The sequence below is a fragment of the Protobothrops mucrosquamatus genome, unplaced genomic scaffold, assembly GCF_001527695.2.
Source record: "Protobothrops mucrosquamatus isolate PMUCROS unplaced genomic scaffold, P.Mucros_1.0 scaffold6387, whole genome shotgun sequence".
Taxonomy (NCBI): Eukaryota; Metazoa; Chordata; class Lepidosauria; order Squamata; family Viperidae; genus Protobothrops; species Protobothrops mucrosquamatus.
The window spans coordinates 1-18,609 of NW_015392214.1; the positions used below are offsets into that span (position 1 = coordinate 1).

An 18,609-nucleotide genomic window follows, 5' to 3' on the forward strand; every position below is an offset into this window, starting at 1 on the left:
TCTATCTATCTATCTATCTATCTATCTATCTATCTATCTATCTCCATCCATCATTCATCTATCTGTCATCTATTTGTCAATCTCTCTCTCTCTCTCTCTCCCTCTTTCCCATCATCCATCCATCATCCATCCATCTATCTATCTATCTATCTGTCTGTCTGTCTGTCTGTCTGTCTGTCTGTCTGTCTGTCTGTCTGTCTCTGTATATCTGTATATCTGTATATCTATCTATCTATCTATCTATCTATCTATCTATCTATCTATCTATCTATCTATCTATCTATCTATCTATCTATCTATCTATCTATCTATCTATCTATGAATCTGTCTGTCTGTCTGTCTGTCTGTCTGTCTGTCTATCTATCTATCTATCTATCTATCTATCTATCTCCATCATTCATCCATCCCTCTCCATCCATCTGACATCTATTTGTCAATCTCTCTCTCCCACCATCCATCATCCATCCATCCATCATCCATCCATTCTATCTACCTATCTGTCTCTGTATATCTGTATATCTGTCATCTATCTATCTATCTATCTATCTATCTATCTATCTATCTATCTATCTATCTATCTATCTATCATTTATCTATCATCTATCTATCTCCATCCATCCATCCATCCCTCTCCATCCATCATCCATCTGTCATCTATTTTCAGTCTCTCTCTCCCTCCCTCCCTCCCACCATCCATCATCCATCTATTCATCATCCATCTATCATCTATCTCTCTGCCTACCTATCTATATCTATATCTACATCTACATCTACATCTGTGTATCTGTATCTACAGTATCTCCATCCATCGATGATGGTTAGGAAAAATTCAAGGGAAGGAAAATCACGAAAGCGATGCCAAAGGTCCCTAGGACATGTGGGGTGTAGACAGCACTCTTTCAGTCAATGTTTCCCATCCCTTTTCCATTTGGCTGCACAGCCCCCATGAATGGACTCCTCTGTCCCTCTGTGACATCTTGTTCCTTCTCCCCCCCCCCCCCCCCCCCCCCCCCCCCCCCCCCCCCCCCCCCCCCCCCCCCCCCCCCCCCCCCCCCCGTCTCTGCCAGGCCATTCTCAGTGCTCGCCATACTCTCCGGCAGGGAAGAACGCTGGAGGGGAGACCCCGTATTTGGCAGGTTGCCAGGTTTCCCCTCCCCATTTCCAGCCCTGGCTTTCCATGAAACTCTTTGGTCTGCATCTGATTTTTCTCTCCCTGTCATCCTTTTCCTTTCGCGAGGGATTCCGTATTCCCGTTCTGCGTAATGCAGTATTTTGGGCACCGAATATGGCGTACAGTGGTAAAAATGTTGGGTTAGTGGTGGGGGAATCCAGAATCCTCATTTACTCTCTAGCATGCCTCCACTCAGCTCATGGCATTGTTGTTATTGTTGTGCGGTTACAATGGGAGGTGGGGATGCTATGTACAGGCCCGCCTTAGGGGTATAAATCTAACAAACATGTTTGGGCCACCGGAATGAAGAAACATAGCCTTTAGCAAGCACTGTGCCTTATTGTTTCGGAGTTTTCCACTGCCGCTATCCAGAAAGTCAAGATTTAAAAAAAAATAAACCTCTTACATTATTTATTCCAGTCTTAGCCCCACTTTTTATTCTGATAAAACCGTAGTTACATTACCCCTTCCATAAGGGGAAAGCTAAAATACTAAAAATATTTTAAGTAGCGCACCTTCCAAACGAAAAGTCAAGAATATTCTTTCCCCTCCGATACATTTATGTGTACGGTTGCTGATTTATTTCTTTAATTTATATGCCTCTGCCCCTCCCCAAAGCAATTCTCGGCAACATGCAACAGAACAATAAAAATATAAATATAAAAACAATTTAACGTTATAAGAATTAAATAGAGAGGAGAAACCAGGGATCCAGCAGTGCTGAAGTGGTGTTTTCTCTGTCACTCTGTTACAATCCACACCTTTTCTTGGTATATTGTTGAAATGTAGAGATTATTATTATTATTAACAATAACAAATGATAATAAAATAGAATCTATTCTAAGATTATTAACAATAACAAATGATAATAGAATAGAATCTATTCTAAGATTATTAACAATAACATGATAATAGAATAGAATCTGTTCTAAGATTATTATTAACAATAACATGATAATAGAATAAAATCTATTCTAAGATTATTATTATTAACTAACAAATGATAATAGAATAGAATCTATTCTAAGATTATTGTTAACAATAACAAATGATAATAGAATAGAATCTATTCTAAGATTATTATTAACAATAGCAAATGATAATAGAATAGAATCTATTCTAAGATTATTATTATTAACAATAACATAATAGAATAGAATCTATTCTAAGATTATTAACAACAAATGATAATAGAATAAAATCTATTCTAAGATTAACAACAAATGATAATAGAATAGAATCTATTCTAAGATTATTATTAACAATAACATGATAATAGAATAGAATCTATTCTAAGATTATTATTATTAACTAACAAATGATAATAGAATAGAATCTATTCTAAGATTATTGTTAACAATAATAAATGATAATAGAATAGAATCTATTCTAAGATTATTATTATTAACAATAACATAATAGAATAGAATCTATTCTAAGATTATTAACAATAACAAATGATAATAGAATAGAATCTATTCTAAGATTATTATTAACAATAATAATAATGGTGGTTTTCTTGCAGACGTTTCATTACCCAACTAGCTAACATCATCAGTGCTAGAAAGGAGTGGGGTTTGTGCAATGGAGGAGAAGGAGAAGAAGGACTGTGGGGTCCTTGGTGCTCTCTGAGCTTGGTGGTTTTCTTGCAGACGTTTCATTACCCAACTAGCTAACATCATCCGTGCTGATGACGTTCCCTAGTTTGGGTCATAAAACATCAAACTCCGAGAACACCAACCAAGGGGCTCCACTGTTCAGCACCCAAGGCACCAAATTCCTCTTCTGCAGATATATTGATGAACATATCCCATCCTGGCATGTCCCTCTGATTATTTCCTACCCAGAAAACATCCACAGATTCCGAAGTGCGGATTCTTGAGCAGTGCATCGCCGAGGAGGACCAACTGATCGGGGCGCAAGAACATTACCGAGAAGAATTCAACAACTCGATCCGTATGACCCAGCTGAAGGCCGACGAGAGAGAACAGAAGTGTAAGGATTTTTTGAAAGCCCAGGTAAGAACATTCCAGGGGACTTTCCATCTTGGTCCACCTGGACTTCCCGTGCATCCATCGTGTAGAGTTGTGTCTGATTCATTCTATCTTCCCCTTCATTTTCATCGCAGGACCCATGGCGCACGCCTAGAAATGGGAAAACCTGGGGGGAAAAAACTGAAAAAATTGGGGGGAAAACCAGATGATTTTCCCAGTTTTTTTCCCCCCCAAATGGCTTGGGGGAAAAAAGACCCTGTTTTTTTCCACCCCCCAATTTTTTCCCCAAGCCTTCCCATCTCTACCAGGGATGTACCCGTTTCAAATCCAGACCTCTGGCCAGTCTAAACCTACTTGTAATGTCATTGTTGTTCTCCCTCTATTGCATTCACATGCCGCGGGAAAGGAGAAGAATTAGGACTTACAACGGGATGCTCGGTAAGTCAGGCTTTTGTTCTTTTCTGCAAAAGTTCTAAGGTGCTCATTCAGGAAGCTTGAATTTTCAAAAAAACATCTTGGGATGCCCAAGTACAGGTGAAGTCCTCGGCTTACGACCACCGTTGAGCCCCAGATGTCCATTGCTGAGGAAGACAAGTTGTTGAGCCAGTTTTGTCTCGTTTGACGACCTTCCTTGCTATAGTTGTGAAAGGAACTGCAGGTGTTAAGTTAGTAACACAATGGCTACGTGAATCTGGCTTTCCCCGTTGACAAGCTAGAACCAGGGGGTCTTCAAACTTGGCCACTTTAAGACTTGTGGACTTCAACTCCCAGAATGCCTCAGGGCTGGCTGAGGCATTCTGGGAGTTGAAGTCCACAAGTCTTAAAGTGGCCAAGTTTGAAGACCCCTGAGCTAGACCTTCCCCATTGGCAAGAGAGTAAAATGTGGGATAGACAGCACCTTCACCAGGTGGGTTTACAACTTATTGGTTAAGATTTGAATACCGTGGGGGAAACAAATTTAAATAAGGATGTAAGCAGGACCTACAATGAGGCAAATCAAAAGGACCAATGAAAAGAAGCTTTATAGTGATGTTATTACTTGCAGAAACATGAGAAAAATGTTTATATTTAATTGCTCACTTATTTAAACCAGAATTGTATTCATTTAAGGTCGGCAAAAGAGAATATTATCAGAAGAAGATGAAATCACGTAAAGCTATCCTACGGACTACAGAATTATAGAAATTAATCGTTATTGGTTGTTTTTTTTTAAACATTAACCCAGACAACACGATGTTTTACCAAGTATTAAAGTGTATGTTCAAAATCAATAAAACGTATTTTTAAAAAAACAGTAGAAAAAGGGAAAACAGAAAAGATGTGAGGAAAGGGAAGGGGAAGAAATAAAAGGCATTGATTTCCGACTCTCTCGGTTGCAGCAAAATCAGATATTAAAATCAAATCTCAACTTTTTACATTTATGTGGTAGTAGGCGCTCGCCATTTCTGTATCGGCAAATCCGTCAAATCGGTAAAACCCCAAATACATTCTCTTTTGGAATAAAAGAGAACCATACTCTTGAACAGCGGTTCTCAACCTATGGGTCGCGACCCCATTTGGGGTCAATCGACCATTTCACAGAGGTCGCCAAGCAAGGCTGTCCGCCATTTTTTTCCCCTTTTCCGGCGGGTGCCTTACCTCCCTTGGGCTGGGCCAGCTGGTGGTCGGCCTGCTCCGTCTCTGCCGCTTGCCAGCTACGCCTCGGCCGGCGCAGGGGGCGGAACCACGCATGCGCGGCGCTCCCGGGCAGGGAAAGTCCTCGACTTACGACCGGTTGGGTAGTCCTCGACTTACGACCGGTTTAGTCCTCGACTTACGACCGGTTTAGTCCTCGACTTACGACCGGTTGGGGGTCGCAGCATTAAAAAGATTGAGAACCACTGGTCTTGAATAATCTTTGCCGCCTTGATTTTTAGAAACGGCCTGGCCATTTTGACAGCTCCCCAAATATCCATTGCTGTTTCTGTTTTTTGGTGATTTTTTTGCAGCTGCGTCTGAATAACATCATTGCGGAAATAAAAACAAAAGACTTTGAAATCAGGGAGCATACCAAGAAACAGAGAGAAATTCAGAGACAGTAAGACGATTATTACCGTGGGGTTTTGCTCGCCCAACATTGGGGGGGGGGGGGAAGAAAAAAAAAAAGGGAAGTTTGACCGCTTCAGTGTTTTCCTTAAAATACTTTTTTTTTGGGGTGTGTGTGTGTGTTTGTGTGTGTTTCAGGATGAGAGAATTTGCCAAACTGTACGACGTCGTGCGACACGAGAGAAACAAACTGGTGAATCTGGTGCACTGCGCGCGCCAGAAAACGAACGAAATGAAAGATAAAGTCAAAATGCTCGACAACGAGATGGAAATTTTAAGGAACAACGCCGTCATCAAAGAGAGGTGAGTATTCGGGTTTAAACGATTCGCCCGTAAAAATAACGTCCTTGATTTTGTTTAGAAATCAGGGTTTGTTTTTTTTTAAAGTGCAAGGATGCAAGTCTTTTTTATATTTGCTTCTCAATTATACTCTTTTTTTTTTATTAAAAATTTTATAAAATTTTACAATATAAATCCCCCCCTTCCCCTTCCCCTTCCCACCCTTCCACACCCCCCTCCCTCCCCCCTCACTTCCCAGTGCCAATCACAGGGTTAACAATAACGTAATCATACTCTAATTAACATTAATCAACTATTAAAATAACATATCTATAACCTCCTTTAACTCTCTTTTAAACAGTACAATTATTAGAAACAATAATAATAACAACACTTTAATAATTAAAAATAATACTAAATAAAATAATTCTAACCTTTATACAACCATAATACTCTAAAATTTACTCAAAAACCAAATGATATTTTTTAGTCCCATATTTACACTCAGTATAATCTATCCATCTTCTCCAAACCAAAATATACCTTTCTTGGGAGTAATCCTTCACATAAGTGGAAATCTTAGCCATTTCTGCTAAATTCGAGACTTTAAATGACCATTCTTCTATAGTAGGTAAACGTTCCGTTTTCCAATATTGAGCTACTAATAGTCTTGCAGCAGTTATAAAGTTCAACATCAATTCCATTTCTTTTGCATCCAAGTCTTCCATAATACCCAACAAAAATATCTGCGGCTTAAACTATTATACTCTTGATAACATTTCCCCACAGGTCAAAATCTGCTCCCTATAAATTCTTTATTCCAGTGAAGAAGAAAAAAAGGGGGAAATTTCTTATTGCCTCTTTTCCGAGCAAAACGATTTCTTTGCAATCTTAACATTTTAGGAAAATAGCCAAAGAATCTCCGTTGCTTCTTTAGCTTTCTTGTTCTTTTAAATGTCCTTCGTGAAGGGATGTCTCGTTTCTTCTTCCTTGCAAAAAAAAAACCTACGGGTAGTCATTGACGTACGACCACAAACGAGCCCCCAAAAATTCTGTCACTAAGCGAGACATTCGTTAAGTGAATTTTGCCCCATTTTACGACCTTTCTTTCCATAGTGAATCACTGAAGGTGCTAAGTTAGTGACAGGGTTGTTAAGTAAATCTGCCCCCCCCCGTTGACTTTGCTTGTCAGGAAATCCGAAGCACAGGAAAGAACAACAGAGTTGGAAGGGACCTTGGAGGTCTTCTAGTCCAACCCCCTTCTCTGGCAGGAGACCCTATACCAGGGGTCTCCAAACTTGGCCCTTTTATGACTTGTGGACGCTGGCTGAGCAATTCTGGGAGTTGAAGTCCACCAGTCAGCCGTGTGCTGCAGCTGCCAAAAAGGCCAACACAGTGCTGGGCTGCATTAACAGAGGGATAGAATCAAGATCACGTGAAGTGTTAATACCACTTTACAAGGCCTTGGTAAGGCCACACCTGGAATACGGCATCCAGTTTTGGTCACCACAATGTAAAAAAGATGTTGAGACTCTAGAAAGAGTACAGAGAAGAGCATCAAAGATGATTAGGGGACCGGAGGCTAAAACATATAAGGAACGGTTGCTGGAATTGGGTATGTCTAGTTTAACGAAGAGAAGGATGAGGGGGGACATGATAGCAGTCTTCCAGTATCTCAGGGGCTGCCCCAAAGAAGAGGGAGTCAAGCTATTCTCCAAAGCCCCGGAAGGCAGAACGAGAAGCAACGGGTGGAAACTCATCAAGGAGAGAAGCAACCTAGAACTAAGGAGAAACTTCCTGACAGTTAGAACAATCAACCAGTGGAACTACTTGCCTCCAGAAGCGGTGAATGTTCCAACACTGGAAGTTTTTAAGAAGAGACTGGACAGCCATTGGTCTGAAATGGTATTTCCTGCCTGAGCAGGAGGTTGGACTAGATGACCTCCAAGGTCCCTTCCAACTTTATTATTATTATTATTATTAGTCTTCAAGTTGCCAAGTTTGAAGAGCCTTGGTCAAGAGCAATTGTGTTTCCTTCGTCTTTTTTTTTTTGTGTGTGTCTTCAGGAAACTGCAGAAATACCAGATGAAGTACGCAAACAACGTGGCCATCAAGGACAGCATCCAGAGTGACGTTTGCAAGGTCTGTCAAAACCTCCAGGAGATGAAGGAAAAACGGGAGCAGCAGCTGATGGACGTCGAGAGGTTGACCAACACCCTCACCCACATCGAGGAGGAAATGGTCCAGTTGCGTAAAACGTACGAAAAGGCCGTTCAGCGACGGAACGAAAGGTAGGGAGACGGGCCCTCGGTGCCTTAGCTGGGAGAGTTACCCAGGCAGTCCTCGGCGTACAATCACAATTGAGCCCATCTTTGTTGCTAAGCGAGACACGAGTTTTGCTCCACGTTACGACCTTTCCTGCCCCTGTCGCTAACTGAATCACAGCAGGTAGTTAAGTTACTAACAGGGTCGTTAAATGAATCTGGCCTCCCCCCGTTGACTTTGCTTGTCAGGACGGTCGCCAAAGGGGATCGCGTGACCCCCGAGGACACCGCGACGGTCGTAAATATGAGTCCGTTGCCAAGCTTCTCAGTTTTTGATCACGTGACCGTGGGGATGGTGCAACCGCCGTAAATACGAAAAATGGCCGTAAGTACGAAAAATGGCTGTAAGTCGCTTTTTTCAGCGCCGTGGCCCCTTCAAACGGTCGCTAAATGAACTGTTACTAGTTGAGGACTACCTGTACAGAAAATGTAACTTAACAAGTGTCATTCTTACCCTTTGTTAATTGATTTGACTAAGTTTTGGTCTTAACATATATGAGCGTGAGCATCTAATTTCCAAATAAACCTTTATAAGAATGCACAGTTGAAATTTATTTTATTTATTTATTTATTTAATTTAATTTATATGCCGCCCTTCTCCCAGCGGGACTCAGGGCGGCGCACAACATATTTAAAACCAAAGCATATATACAATCCCCCCCTTAAAACCGAATTAAACCAAATTTTAAAGTTGTGTCTTCCAAATTCCTAAAAAACCCAGTATAAAATCCACCCTAGGTCAGGTCCGCTTGCTGAAAGAGCAATAATTTGTGGGTGGTGTGAACCGCATTACAACACAATCTGCCTAATAACTCTGTGGCAATACCGCTGAACTATTTATTTATTTAGCTGAGTGTTATCCCGTCTTTATTATTTGAGAAGCAAACGTTGACTTTTCACAGTGTACCTTTGAAAGACTAAGCAGGAATGTGCTTTTACATTTCTTCGAAGTAGTCACACATTTCTCAATCCGTGAAGCTTGTTCTTGAACAAGTGTTCTTAAAAATAGGAAAGGGTTTCTAAACAATAGGCAATTATATTCGAACGAACAATTTGTTCAGAGTTTGAACAAAAAACAACAAAGAACCCAAAATATTAGCCATTCTGTTTTTTTTATAGTTATTTCGACTCCCAAAACGTGGCTGATATTAATCTAGCCCAGGGGTGGGGAACCTTGGCTCTTTTATGACTCGTGGACTTCAACTCCCAGAATTCCTCAGCCAGCATGGGGGAACTATGGCCCCCTCATGACTTGTGGACTTCAACTCCCAGAATTCCTCAGCCAGCCATGCTGAGGGGCAAGGGAGAGGTTTCCAAGCTGAGCCATGCTGGCTCAGGAATTCTGGGAGTTGAAGTCCACGAGTCATGAGGGGGCCATAGTTCCCCCATGCTGTCTGAGGAATTCTGGGAGTTGAAGTCCACGAATCATGAAGGGGCCATAGTTCCCCCATGCTGGCTCAGGAATTCTGGGAGCTGAAGTACACGAGTCATGAAGGGGCTATAGTTCCCCCATGCTGGCTCAGGAATTCTGGGAGTTGAAGTCCGCGAGTCATGAAGGGGCCATAGTTCCCCCATGCTGGCTCAGGAATTCTGGGAGTTGAAGTCCACAAGTCTTAAAGTTGCCAAGGTTGAGGACCCCTGATATAGGGTAGGGGTAGGCAACCTTGGCTCTTTTATGACTTGTGGACTTCAACTCCCAGAATTCCTGAGCCAGCCACGCTGAGGGGAAAGGGAGAGGTTTCCAAGCTGAGCCATGCTGGCTGAGGAATTCTGGGAGTTGAAGTCCACAAGTCATAAAAGAGCCGAGGTTGCCTACCCCTGGGCTAGCCAATGCCCAGAAATTATTACTGAATAAACAAAATGTAAAGGAACAGGAAAAATAACACCTTTTAATGAAAAAGAAGTTTATCTTTGATTTGACTGGCAATAAATGCACTGTTAATACAGATAGTCCTCAACGTATGACCGCCACTGAGCCCCAAATTTAAGTTGTTAAGCGAGACATTTGTTAAGTGAATTTTGCCCCATATTACGACATTCCTCGCCACCCTTGTTAACTCAATCGCTGAAGTTGTTAAATTAGGAACACGGTTATTAAGTGAATCTGGATTCCCCATTGACCTTGCTTGTCAGGTCGCAAAAGGAGGTCATGTGACCCCGGGGGACGCTGCAAACCGTCATAAGTACATGCCAGTTGCAAGCATCACATCACCACGAGGACGCTGCAGAGCCCGTAACTGCAAAAAATGGCTGTTAAGTCACTTTATTCAGCGCCGTTGGAACTTTGAACGGTCACTAAACGGTTGTAAGCTGAGGACTGCCTTTATTCCGTGTAGATTAAAGGGCACCGGATCTTTTATAATCTGCCTTCTTGCAGCCTTTGCTTTGGGTTTGGTTGCAGCGGGGTTCAGCTCATCGAGCGGGAGGAAGAAGTCTGCATTTTTTATGAAAAAATCAACATTCAGGAAATGATGAGCCGCAACGGCGACATCGAGATTAACGTGATGGACGAGAAGATACGCTACCTGAAGCTGAAGCTGATAGAGAAAAAAAGGCAGATTGAATTATCCGTGAAAATGTTGCCCACCAAGAGGACTCTCGACGCCGATTTAGTGGTCCTTCAGATTCAGGTAAGCAAGTAATAATAATAATAATAATAATAAAGTTGGAAGGGGCCTTGGAGGTCATTTAGTCCAACCCTCGTCCCCTTCTTCTATTGCCCTCCATCTTTCCCAGCATCAGGCTCTTCTTCAGTGAGTCCTTCCTTCTCATTAGGTGGCCAAAGGACTTGAGTTTCAACTTCAGGATCTGGTCTGGGGTTGATCTCCTCTAGGACTGACCGGTTGGATCGCCTTGCAGTCCAGGAGACTCGCAGGAGTCTTCTCCAGCACCAGAGTTCAAAGGCCTCCATTCTTTGGCCTTTCTCAGCCTTTCTTACGGTCCAACTTTCACAGCCATACATTGCCACTGGGATTGTGCCCCATGGGCTGCTGCTATTCCTCTAGTTCAGGGGTTCCCCAACCCCTGGTCTGTGAACCGGTAGCGGGCTGTGGCACGCCAGCAACCGGTCCGCACAAACAAGCAAAGCCCCATCCGTGGGATGCAGGCAGCACACAAAACCACACACACACTCCGATCTGTGGGAAAATCTCTCTCCACGGAACCGGTCCCTGGTGCCCAAAAGGTTGGGGACCTCTGCTAGGAAAAGCAGCAGTCATTCAGGCTTTTGGACGTTGAACCGAGAGGGAAGCCTCTGCATCTGTGGTGACTAAATCCTTGCTCCGTGACTCTCCCGCAGGTTTCTGTTTCTGTTCAAAAGAGGAACTCTTTAAGTTCCTTATTTGAGCTTCCATTTAAAAAAAAAAAAATAGAGGAAAATCAAGTTGTGGTGTGTTATGTTCCGTTGTCTAGAAACCATTCTAATATAAGCCTAAATGTAGTTTCACTTCTATTAATGTCAAACAACGGCTCGGCTCAGCCAAACAGTTCTACAGAAGACAAACTCTGATTCGATTTTAATCCTTCGGCTCGCCTCAAAAAAAATGTTGTGGGTACTCCATCCCTGGAGGTGTTTAAGAAGAGATTGGACAACTGTTTGTCTGGAACAGTACATGTAGGCCTCAACTCGCACCCAGAACCGAGCCCCAATTTTCTGTTGCTAAGGGAGACATTGGTTGAGTTTTGCGCCATTTTACACTCTTTCCTGCCACCGTTGTTAAGAGTGAATCGCTGCAATTGTTAAATTAGTACGTTTGTTAAGCGAATCTGGGCTTCCTCATTGACTTCGCTTGTCAGATGTTCGCAAAAGGGGCTCGCGTGAACCCCGGACACTGCAGCTGTCCTGGCCATAGAATAGACCCTTTTAAGAAGAACTAGCTAGATCTTCCTTAATCTGATACAGTAATCTACTCCTGCGAGTCCCCTGGACTGCAAGGCGATCCAACCGGTCGGTCCTGGAGGAGATCAACCCCGACTGCTCTTTAGAAGGCCAGATCCTGAAGTTGAAACTCAAGGACTTTGGCCACCTAATGAGAAGGAAGGACTCCCTGGAGAAGAGCCTGATGCTGGGAAAGATGGAGGGCAAGAGAAGAAGGGGATGACAGAGAAGGAGGGGGCTGGATGGAGTCACTGAAGCAGTAGGTGTGAGCTTCAATGGACTCCAGAAGATGGTGGAGGACAGGAAGGCCTGGAGGAACGTTGTCCATGGGGTCGCAATGGGTTGGACACGACTTCGCAACTAACAACAACAATCTAGTTGAACCAATTTCTAGCTGTCTGGAGAGAAATCTTGGCCAGTGATTTATTTTTTTTTTGCTGAGTCGTTTCATAAATGCGCTCTGGATGTAACGTACAGGATGGCAGGGACCAACGATGGCAGGTGTAAATATTGTACGTTGCTACGCCGCTTGCACATTTAAGTGTTTGCTGCAACGACAACCACATCCTGTTATTTGGAGGTACATGCATTTTTTTCCCCCCACTTAGCACTTTTTCATTTTGTAGTATGGAGTGTCCCGTTCGGCTGTTGTGGATCCTCACCAACATTTGTCATTTTCCTGAAATGCGGCAGCCCAGCCAATTTTTAAAACAAAGTGTTCCTCAGGGAAGGGACGTCAGTTTTTATTTTTATTTTACCTTATTTTCCCACGTTAGTTCTCTCCTTCCCTTTTAAGCGATTTTTGCTGAGGTTCTAATTTTTCTGGGTGGTGGTGGTGGTGGTGTTTACACCTTTTTCCTGTGATGCAAGTTAACTTCTGAAAACAGGAAGCAAGTGGATGGTGTAACTTTGCAAGAAAAGAAAAAAAGAGAGAAGTAGTAGTTCCAGAGAATGAATCACCTGCCGATTTTTTTTTTGAGAAAATGCTCATTTTTGTGGCTGAGTCCTGTTTTCTTAGAATTTGTTTTGAGGAAGGAAAGGAAAGGAAAGGAAAGGAAAGGAAAGGAAAGGAAAGGAAAGGAAAGGAAGAAAGAGAGGGGGGAGGGAAAAGAAAGAGAAAGAAAGAAAGAAAGAAAGAAAGAAAGAAAGAAAGAAAGAAAGAAAGAAAGAAAGAAAGAAAGAAAGAAAGAAAGAAAGAAAGAAAGGGGAGGGAGGGAGGGAGGGAAAGGAAAGAAGGAAGGAAAGATAAGAAAAAGAAAGATTGGAAAGATAAGAAAGAAACAAAGAAACAAAGAAACAAAGAAACAAAGAAACAAAGAAACAAAGAAAGGGGAGGGAGGGAAAGGAAGGAAGGAACGAAAGAAAGAAAAAAAGAAAGATAAGAAAGAAAGAAAGAAAGAAAGGGATGGAGGGAAAGAAATGGAAGTAAGGAAGGAAAGGAAAGAAAGAAAAGAAAGAAAGAAAGAAAAAGAAAGAAAGAAAAAAGTGGATGGAGGGAAAGAAAGGAAAGAAAGAAAGGAAACAAAGAAAGGAAAGGAAAAAAAGAAAGAAAGAAAAAAGAAAGAGAAAAAAGAAAGAAAAAAAGTGGATGGAGGAAAGAAAGGAAGGAAACGAAGGAAGGAAAGAAAGAAGAAAGAAAGAAAGAAAGAGGAGGGGAGGGAGGGAAAGGAAAGGAAAGAAAGGAAAGGAAGGAAAGAAAGAAGAAAGAGAAAGAAGGAAGGGATGGAGGGAGGGAGGGAAAGAAAGAAGAAAGGAAGAAAAGAAAGGAAGGAAGGAAAAAAGAAGGGGAGGGAGGAAAAGGAAAGAAAGAAAGAAAAAAGAAAGACAGAAAGAGAAAGAAAGAGAAAAAGAAAGAAAAAAGAAAGAAAGAAAGAAAGAAAGAAAGAAAGAGAAAGAAAGAAAGAAAGAAAGAAAGAAAGAAAGATGAAGGGAGGGAGGGAGGGAGAGGTGGGGGTCCAATTGCTCTAGGAAGGAGAATCTTCACTTGTTCTAGTATTTTGTTTTGTGATGATGATGATGATGATGATGATGATGATGATGATGAAGGGGACAACCCCTGCCTTACCAAGCCGGCTGCTTAGGATCCACTTCTTGATCTTGCCTGATAGTTTTCCCAGTGCAAGGACAAAATCAAGAGCCTGGAGAAGCTGTTCACAGACCCGGATCGAGAAAACCGGACCAGGCCCTTGCCTGGAAAGGACCCCTCCGTCCAAGACCTCTTCAAAAAGATAGAGGAGGTAACGTCCAGCCTGCCAGGACACCCGCCCCGCAAATCACCCTCTTCCCCTGGGCACTGGATTTGGATTAAAAGGGCGGAGGGGGGAAGGGGAGGCCCTGACACACGCATAAAACTCACGAGACTGCTGCCCAAAACAGCATCCCAGTGCCGTGTTTTCCCACCAGCTCTCCACACCCCCCCATGACATCAGTTAGCACTGATGGCGTTACCTACTTGGGTAATGAAACGTCTGCAAGGAAACCACCAAGCTCAGAGAGCACCCAGGACCCCCACAATCATCTTCCTCCTCCTCCTCCTCCTCTTCTCCACAAACCCCCATCCCCCTGTAGCACTGATGGCGTTACCTAGTTTGGTAATGAAACATCTGCAAGGAAACCACCAAACTCAGAGAGCACCCAGGACCCCATAATCCTCCTCCTCCTCCTCCTCCCTCCTCCTCCTCCTCTTCTCCACAAACCCCACCCCCTTCTAGCACTGATGGCGTTACCTAGTTTGGTAATGAAACATCTGCAAGGAAACCACCAAGCTCAGAGAGCACCAAGGACCCCATACTTTTCCCTCCTCCTCCTCCTCCTCCTCCTCCTCCTCTTCTCCACAAACCCCACTCCCTTCTAGCACTGATAGCGTTACCTAGTTTGGTAATGAAACGTCTGCAAGAAAACCCCCCCAGGCTCAGAGACCCCAAAGGACCCCACCTCCTACGAAATGACGGCATTCCTGTATACATCTCCCACTTTTTCATGCATAACCCCAGCACAGCTAGGCAAACCAGAGAGTCAAAGGGGCGGGCATTCTCCCCATCCCTGCAGGCTCCCCAACTTCCATTTGATTTTCCCGGGGGTAATTAGGAGATTCCCCCCCCCCCCCAAATTGGCCTTTGGATTAGCAGGATGCCGCCGTTAAAGACGCAACTAGAACCAGCGGGTGATTGGAACACGGCTAAAAAGTCAGGCTTCCTCCCAATTATTAGCCTCTGCCTGCTTTTTACACCTTTGCTCTTTGCCTATATAGTTAGAAATTCATCTGACTCGGAAAGAGGAAAGACTGCTGGAAAAGGACTTTATTTACGAGCAAGTTTCTCGGATGACGGAGAAAGTCAGCGTCAAGGCAGAAAACAGCAAGGAGGAGACGTTAATCCTGGCTAAAAAGGTAGCGCAGTTGTGGTTTGGTTTGACGATGTCAATTCTGTGTGCAGGTAGACCACCATTGTCCCAACTGGGACCTTTGTTAAGCCAGTTTTGCTCCATTTTACGAACTTTCTTGCGCAGAGTCGCAAAGTGGAATCGCCGCACTTGATAAGTTAGTAACCCATTTATCCAGTGAATCTAGTACCCCCATTGACTTTGCCTGTCGGAAGGTCGCTAAAGGCAACCGTCGTAAATATGAAGCAGTCGCCAAGCGTCCAAATTTTGATCACGTAAATGGTCTTAGGCGTGAAAAACGGTCATCAGTAGCTTTTTTCACTGCCGTCGTAACTTTGAACGGTCACTAAACAAAGGACGACTATAAACCCAGTTTAGGCTTTTGGTGGCAACGGCAAGCAGGAGGTTTTCAAAAATAGACTGGGCCACCATTCAACTGGGATGATACAAGGTGGCCAGCTTTGAGCAGGGGCTGTGTGTGGCGGGTTGGACTAGAACAGAGTTTTCCAACCTTTCTGGGTTCGTGGCCCGGAGGGAGAGCAGCTTCCAAATTACTTCGTGCCCACACGTATGCGAGAACACAAACAGGGCCACACCCACTGGCACAGTACTAGTGGCCGTGTTTGTGCGTGTGGCATGCGCTGGCACCATGCGTGAACGGCTGTGCACCTCCGCGGCAGCTAGCACCCGTTTGTACATCGCAAATGGGCCACGCACACACCCGGTGCTAGCGGCCCGTTCGTGCATGCACAAATGGGGCGCACACGCCCCTCATGCTAGGGTTCCACCCCATGGTGGCTAGCGCCCGTTTGTGCATTGCAAATAGGCCACGTACACACCCACATCCGTGCTAGCGGCCCGTTTGTGCATGCACAAATGGGACGCACACGCCCCCCGTGCTAGAGTTCCCGTTCGCGCATGTGCAAACAGGGCCTTGGGCGCTAGCGCGAGTGGGGGGGAGAATGCGTGCCCACGTGTGCACACCTTGGCCAGCCATTTCTGCGGCCCAGTACCAGGCCACGGCCCGTAGGTTCGGGGACCCCTGGACTAGAGGACCTCCGAGATTCCTTCCCACTGTAGGATTCTATGCTCTTTGCTCCTGCGATTCCTTCCAGATGAACGTGCTTCAAGAGAAAATAAAGAGCACCACCCAGAAGATAATGGCCCTCATCGCGGAGCTGTCCATGCATCAGGCAGTGGCCATTAACCTGCAGCAAGAGATGCGGGACAAAGAGCAGACCGTGCTGTCTGTGGTCTCCCGACTGGCCAAAGGCCTTCCTCCTCCCAGGGACATCGAACAGGATTGGCTCCGGGTTCTGCGGGATGAAAAAATGCATCAAATAGCAAGCGAAGCGCGAGAAAAAGTGAGCCTTCTCAACGGGTTTTCTCAGAACATCGATATTTTTCAGGAGGCAGCTTTGGTCAGTGGGCAAAGCAGTGTAGTGTCTATAAAAATGACCCGAGTCCTGGAACATCACGAGAAGATGGTGGTCAAGTGCCAGGGAAATCAGAAGATCCAGGCAGTTCAAATGGGGATAAAGGTTTAGGGCAAGCTGAAGCTCTCTACAACAATCTGAGCTACTAACAATCAAGGGAAATTAGCAGTAGATAAGAGTCAGTGGAATAGAACAGTGGTGGCGAACCTATGGCACGGGTGCCAGAGGCGGCATTCGGAGCCCTCTCTGTGGGCACACGTGCCATTGCCCCAGCCTTGCCTCCCCCCACGACCCTCACCAGCAGCCCCCCTGGAGGAGAGTTGCCCCCGAGCGTGGCCTACCTGGAGCAGTGCAGCCAAGGACATGGCAGCCAGGCAGTGTAGACAAGACTCTGCCCTCACGCAGTTGATGCTGCGGGGCGCAAGCAGAAGGCATGGCCGTCATGGTGCTGCTGGGCGATATGCAGCAGGCCCTGGAGGCGGTGATTGGCCCTGCGGGCAGGCAGGGTGGGGGCGGGGCAGGGGCGGGGCCAGTTTTTGGGCACTCGGTCTCTAAAAGGTTCGCCATCACTGGAATAGAAGGTGGACTGGACTTAGGTCTCTTATGGGTGCGAAGGCACAGTGGCACAGTGGTTAGACTGCAGTATTGCCAGCTAATTTTGTCCACTGCCAGGAGTTTGATCCTGACCAACTCAAGGTTGATTCAGCCTTCCATCCTTCCGAGGTCGGTAAAATGAGAACCCAGATTGTTGGGGGCAAATATGCTGACTCTGTAAACCGCTTAGAGAGGGCTGTAAAGCGCTGTGAAGCAGTATATAAGTACTATTGCTATACAACTGCTCTGAAGTCAGGCAGCACAGAGGGACTCTCTTCTAGTACAGAGGTCTCCAACCTTTCTCGGTTGGAGGACCGGAGGGAAAGGGAGAGGGGAAGCATTTTACACGCACGTGCAGGCGCACACGCAAATGCTACGCTTGCATAGCAGCATCGGTGTGAGCGCGAGTGGGGATGTGAGCGTGTGATTACATGGGCAGTGCTGGCCAGCCTGTTCCGTGGCCAGCAGGCCACAGGTTGGGGACCCCTGTTCTAGCAGGTCAATTGTCAGAGCAGGCACAGTCTTATTGCGCTGAGATAACCCAGGAGTAAACACAATAAACAGTGGTCTATATTAAATGGTGGTTTATCTTACACTATGTACAACATCAGAACAATATACATAGACGTGGTAATACAGCAATCTTCAACACACAGCAGTTACAGTAGGAATACAGGAGAGAAAACATCTTCCCTTTTATACAAGGCTCTTAAAGAGACACAGACCCTGCTGAGTCATTCCCATCATTACAGCATACATTACATCAGCTGGTTTAGCTTTGAAATCATTACCTTGACCTCGATGCACCTTAGCCAGCGGCTCAGAATAAATTTAACACTGACCCCCATATTCTGTTCCTCCAGCAGGCTCTGGAAGAAGAACAGGCAGCCCTGCCCACCGCCATCCACACAACGGCGGAACAGCGTCCCAACGCCTACATCCCCGATGACGAAAACGTTCTCCCGCTACCGAGGCCTTACGGGGCGCTGGCGCCGTTCAAACCCAGCGAGCCCAGCGCGAACATGAGACACCTCAGGAAGCCAATCGTGAAGCCCATCGAAATCTGAGCGACTCAACTTTTGTGGAAGGAGAAAACTGCTGGCTGAGGAGAAATGCTCCACTTTTTGACTCGACACAAGGGAGTTCCTTCGGAGTACAAGAGGCGGGCGTGAAAATGTGTGGCTTCAGAGCTCCGGGAATGTTTTTGCCTTCTTGAAACTTCCTGACTTCTGATGAAATAAATGTTTGAAAATATATCTATATCTATATATTTAGATTTTGCTGACAAAGAGTTAAAGGGAGATGACTATAGCTATTTCGAGCTATTTAGCTCTCTTCAGCTAGCCATACCCTTTCGAGATTCGAACCTGGGCCGCTTGCACTTTAGGCAGCTGTATTAACCGCTAGGCCACAGGTTCTCCTCACTTCTGTCAGCTGATACACACACACACACACACACACACACACA

At 44.8% G+C, this 18,609-nt stretch overlaps 1 protein-coding gene across 1 annotated transcript; it reads left to right on the forward strand.

The window, feature by feature from the left end:
- Positions 1-3,018: 3,018 nt before the first annotated feature.
- On the forward strand, positions 3,019-18,379 carry CCDC146 (coiled-coil domain containing 146; the record flags this gene model as incomplete). The annotated part of the gene is made up of 9 exons (XM_015829557.1): positions 3,019-3,189; positions 5,154-5,242; positions 5,389-5,553; positions 7,596-7,820; positions 10,255-10,483; positions 13,839-13,967; positions 14,981-15,118; positions 16,227-16,475; positions 18,005-18,379. Coding segments are annotated over 9 exons (1,599 nt in total), but the record flags the coding sequence as incomplete, so codon positions are not given.
- Between the last annotated feature and the right edge of the window lie 230 nt (positions 18,380-18,609).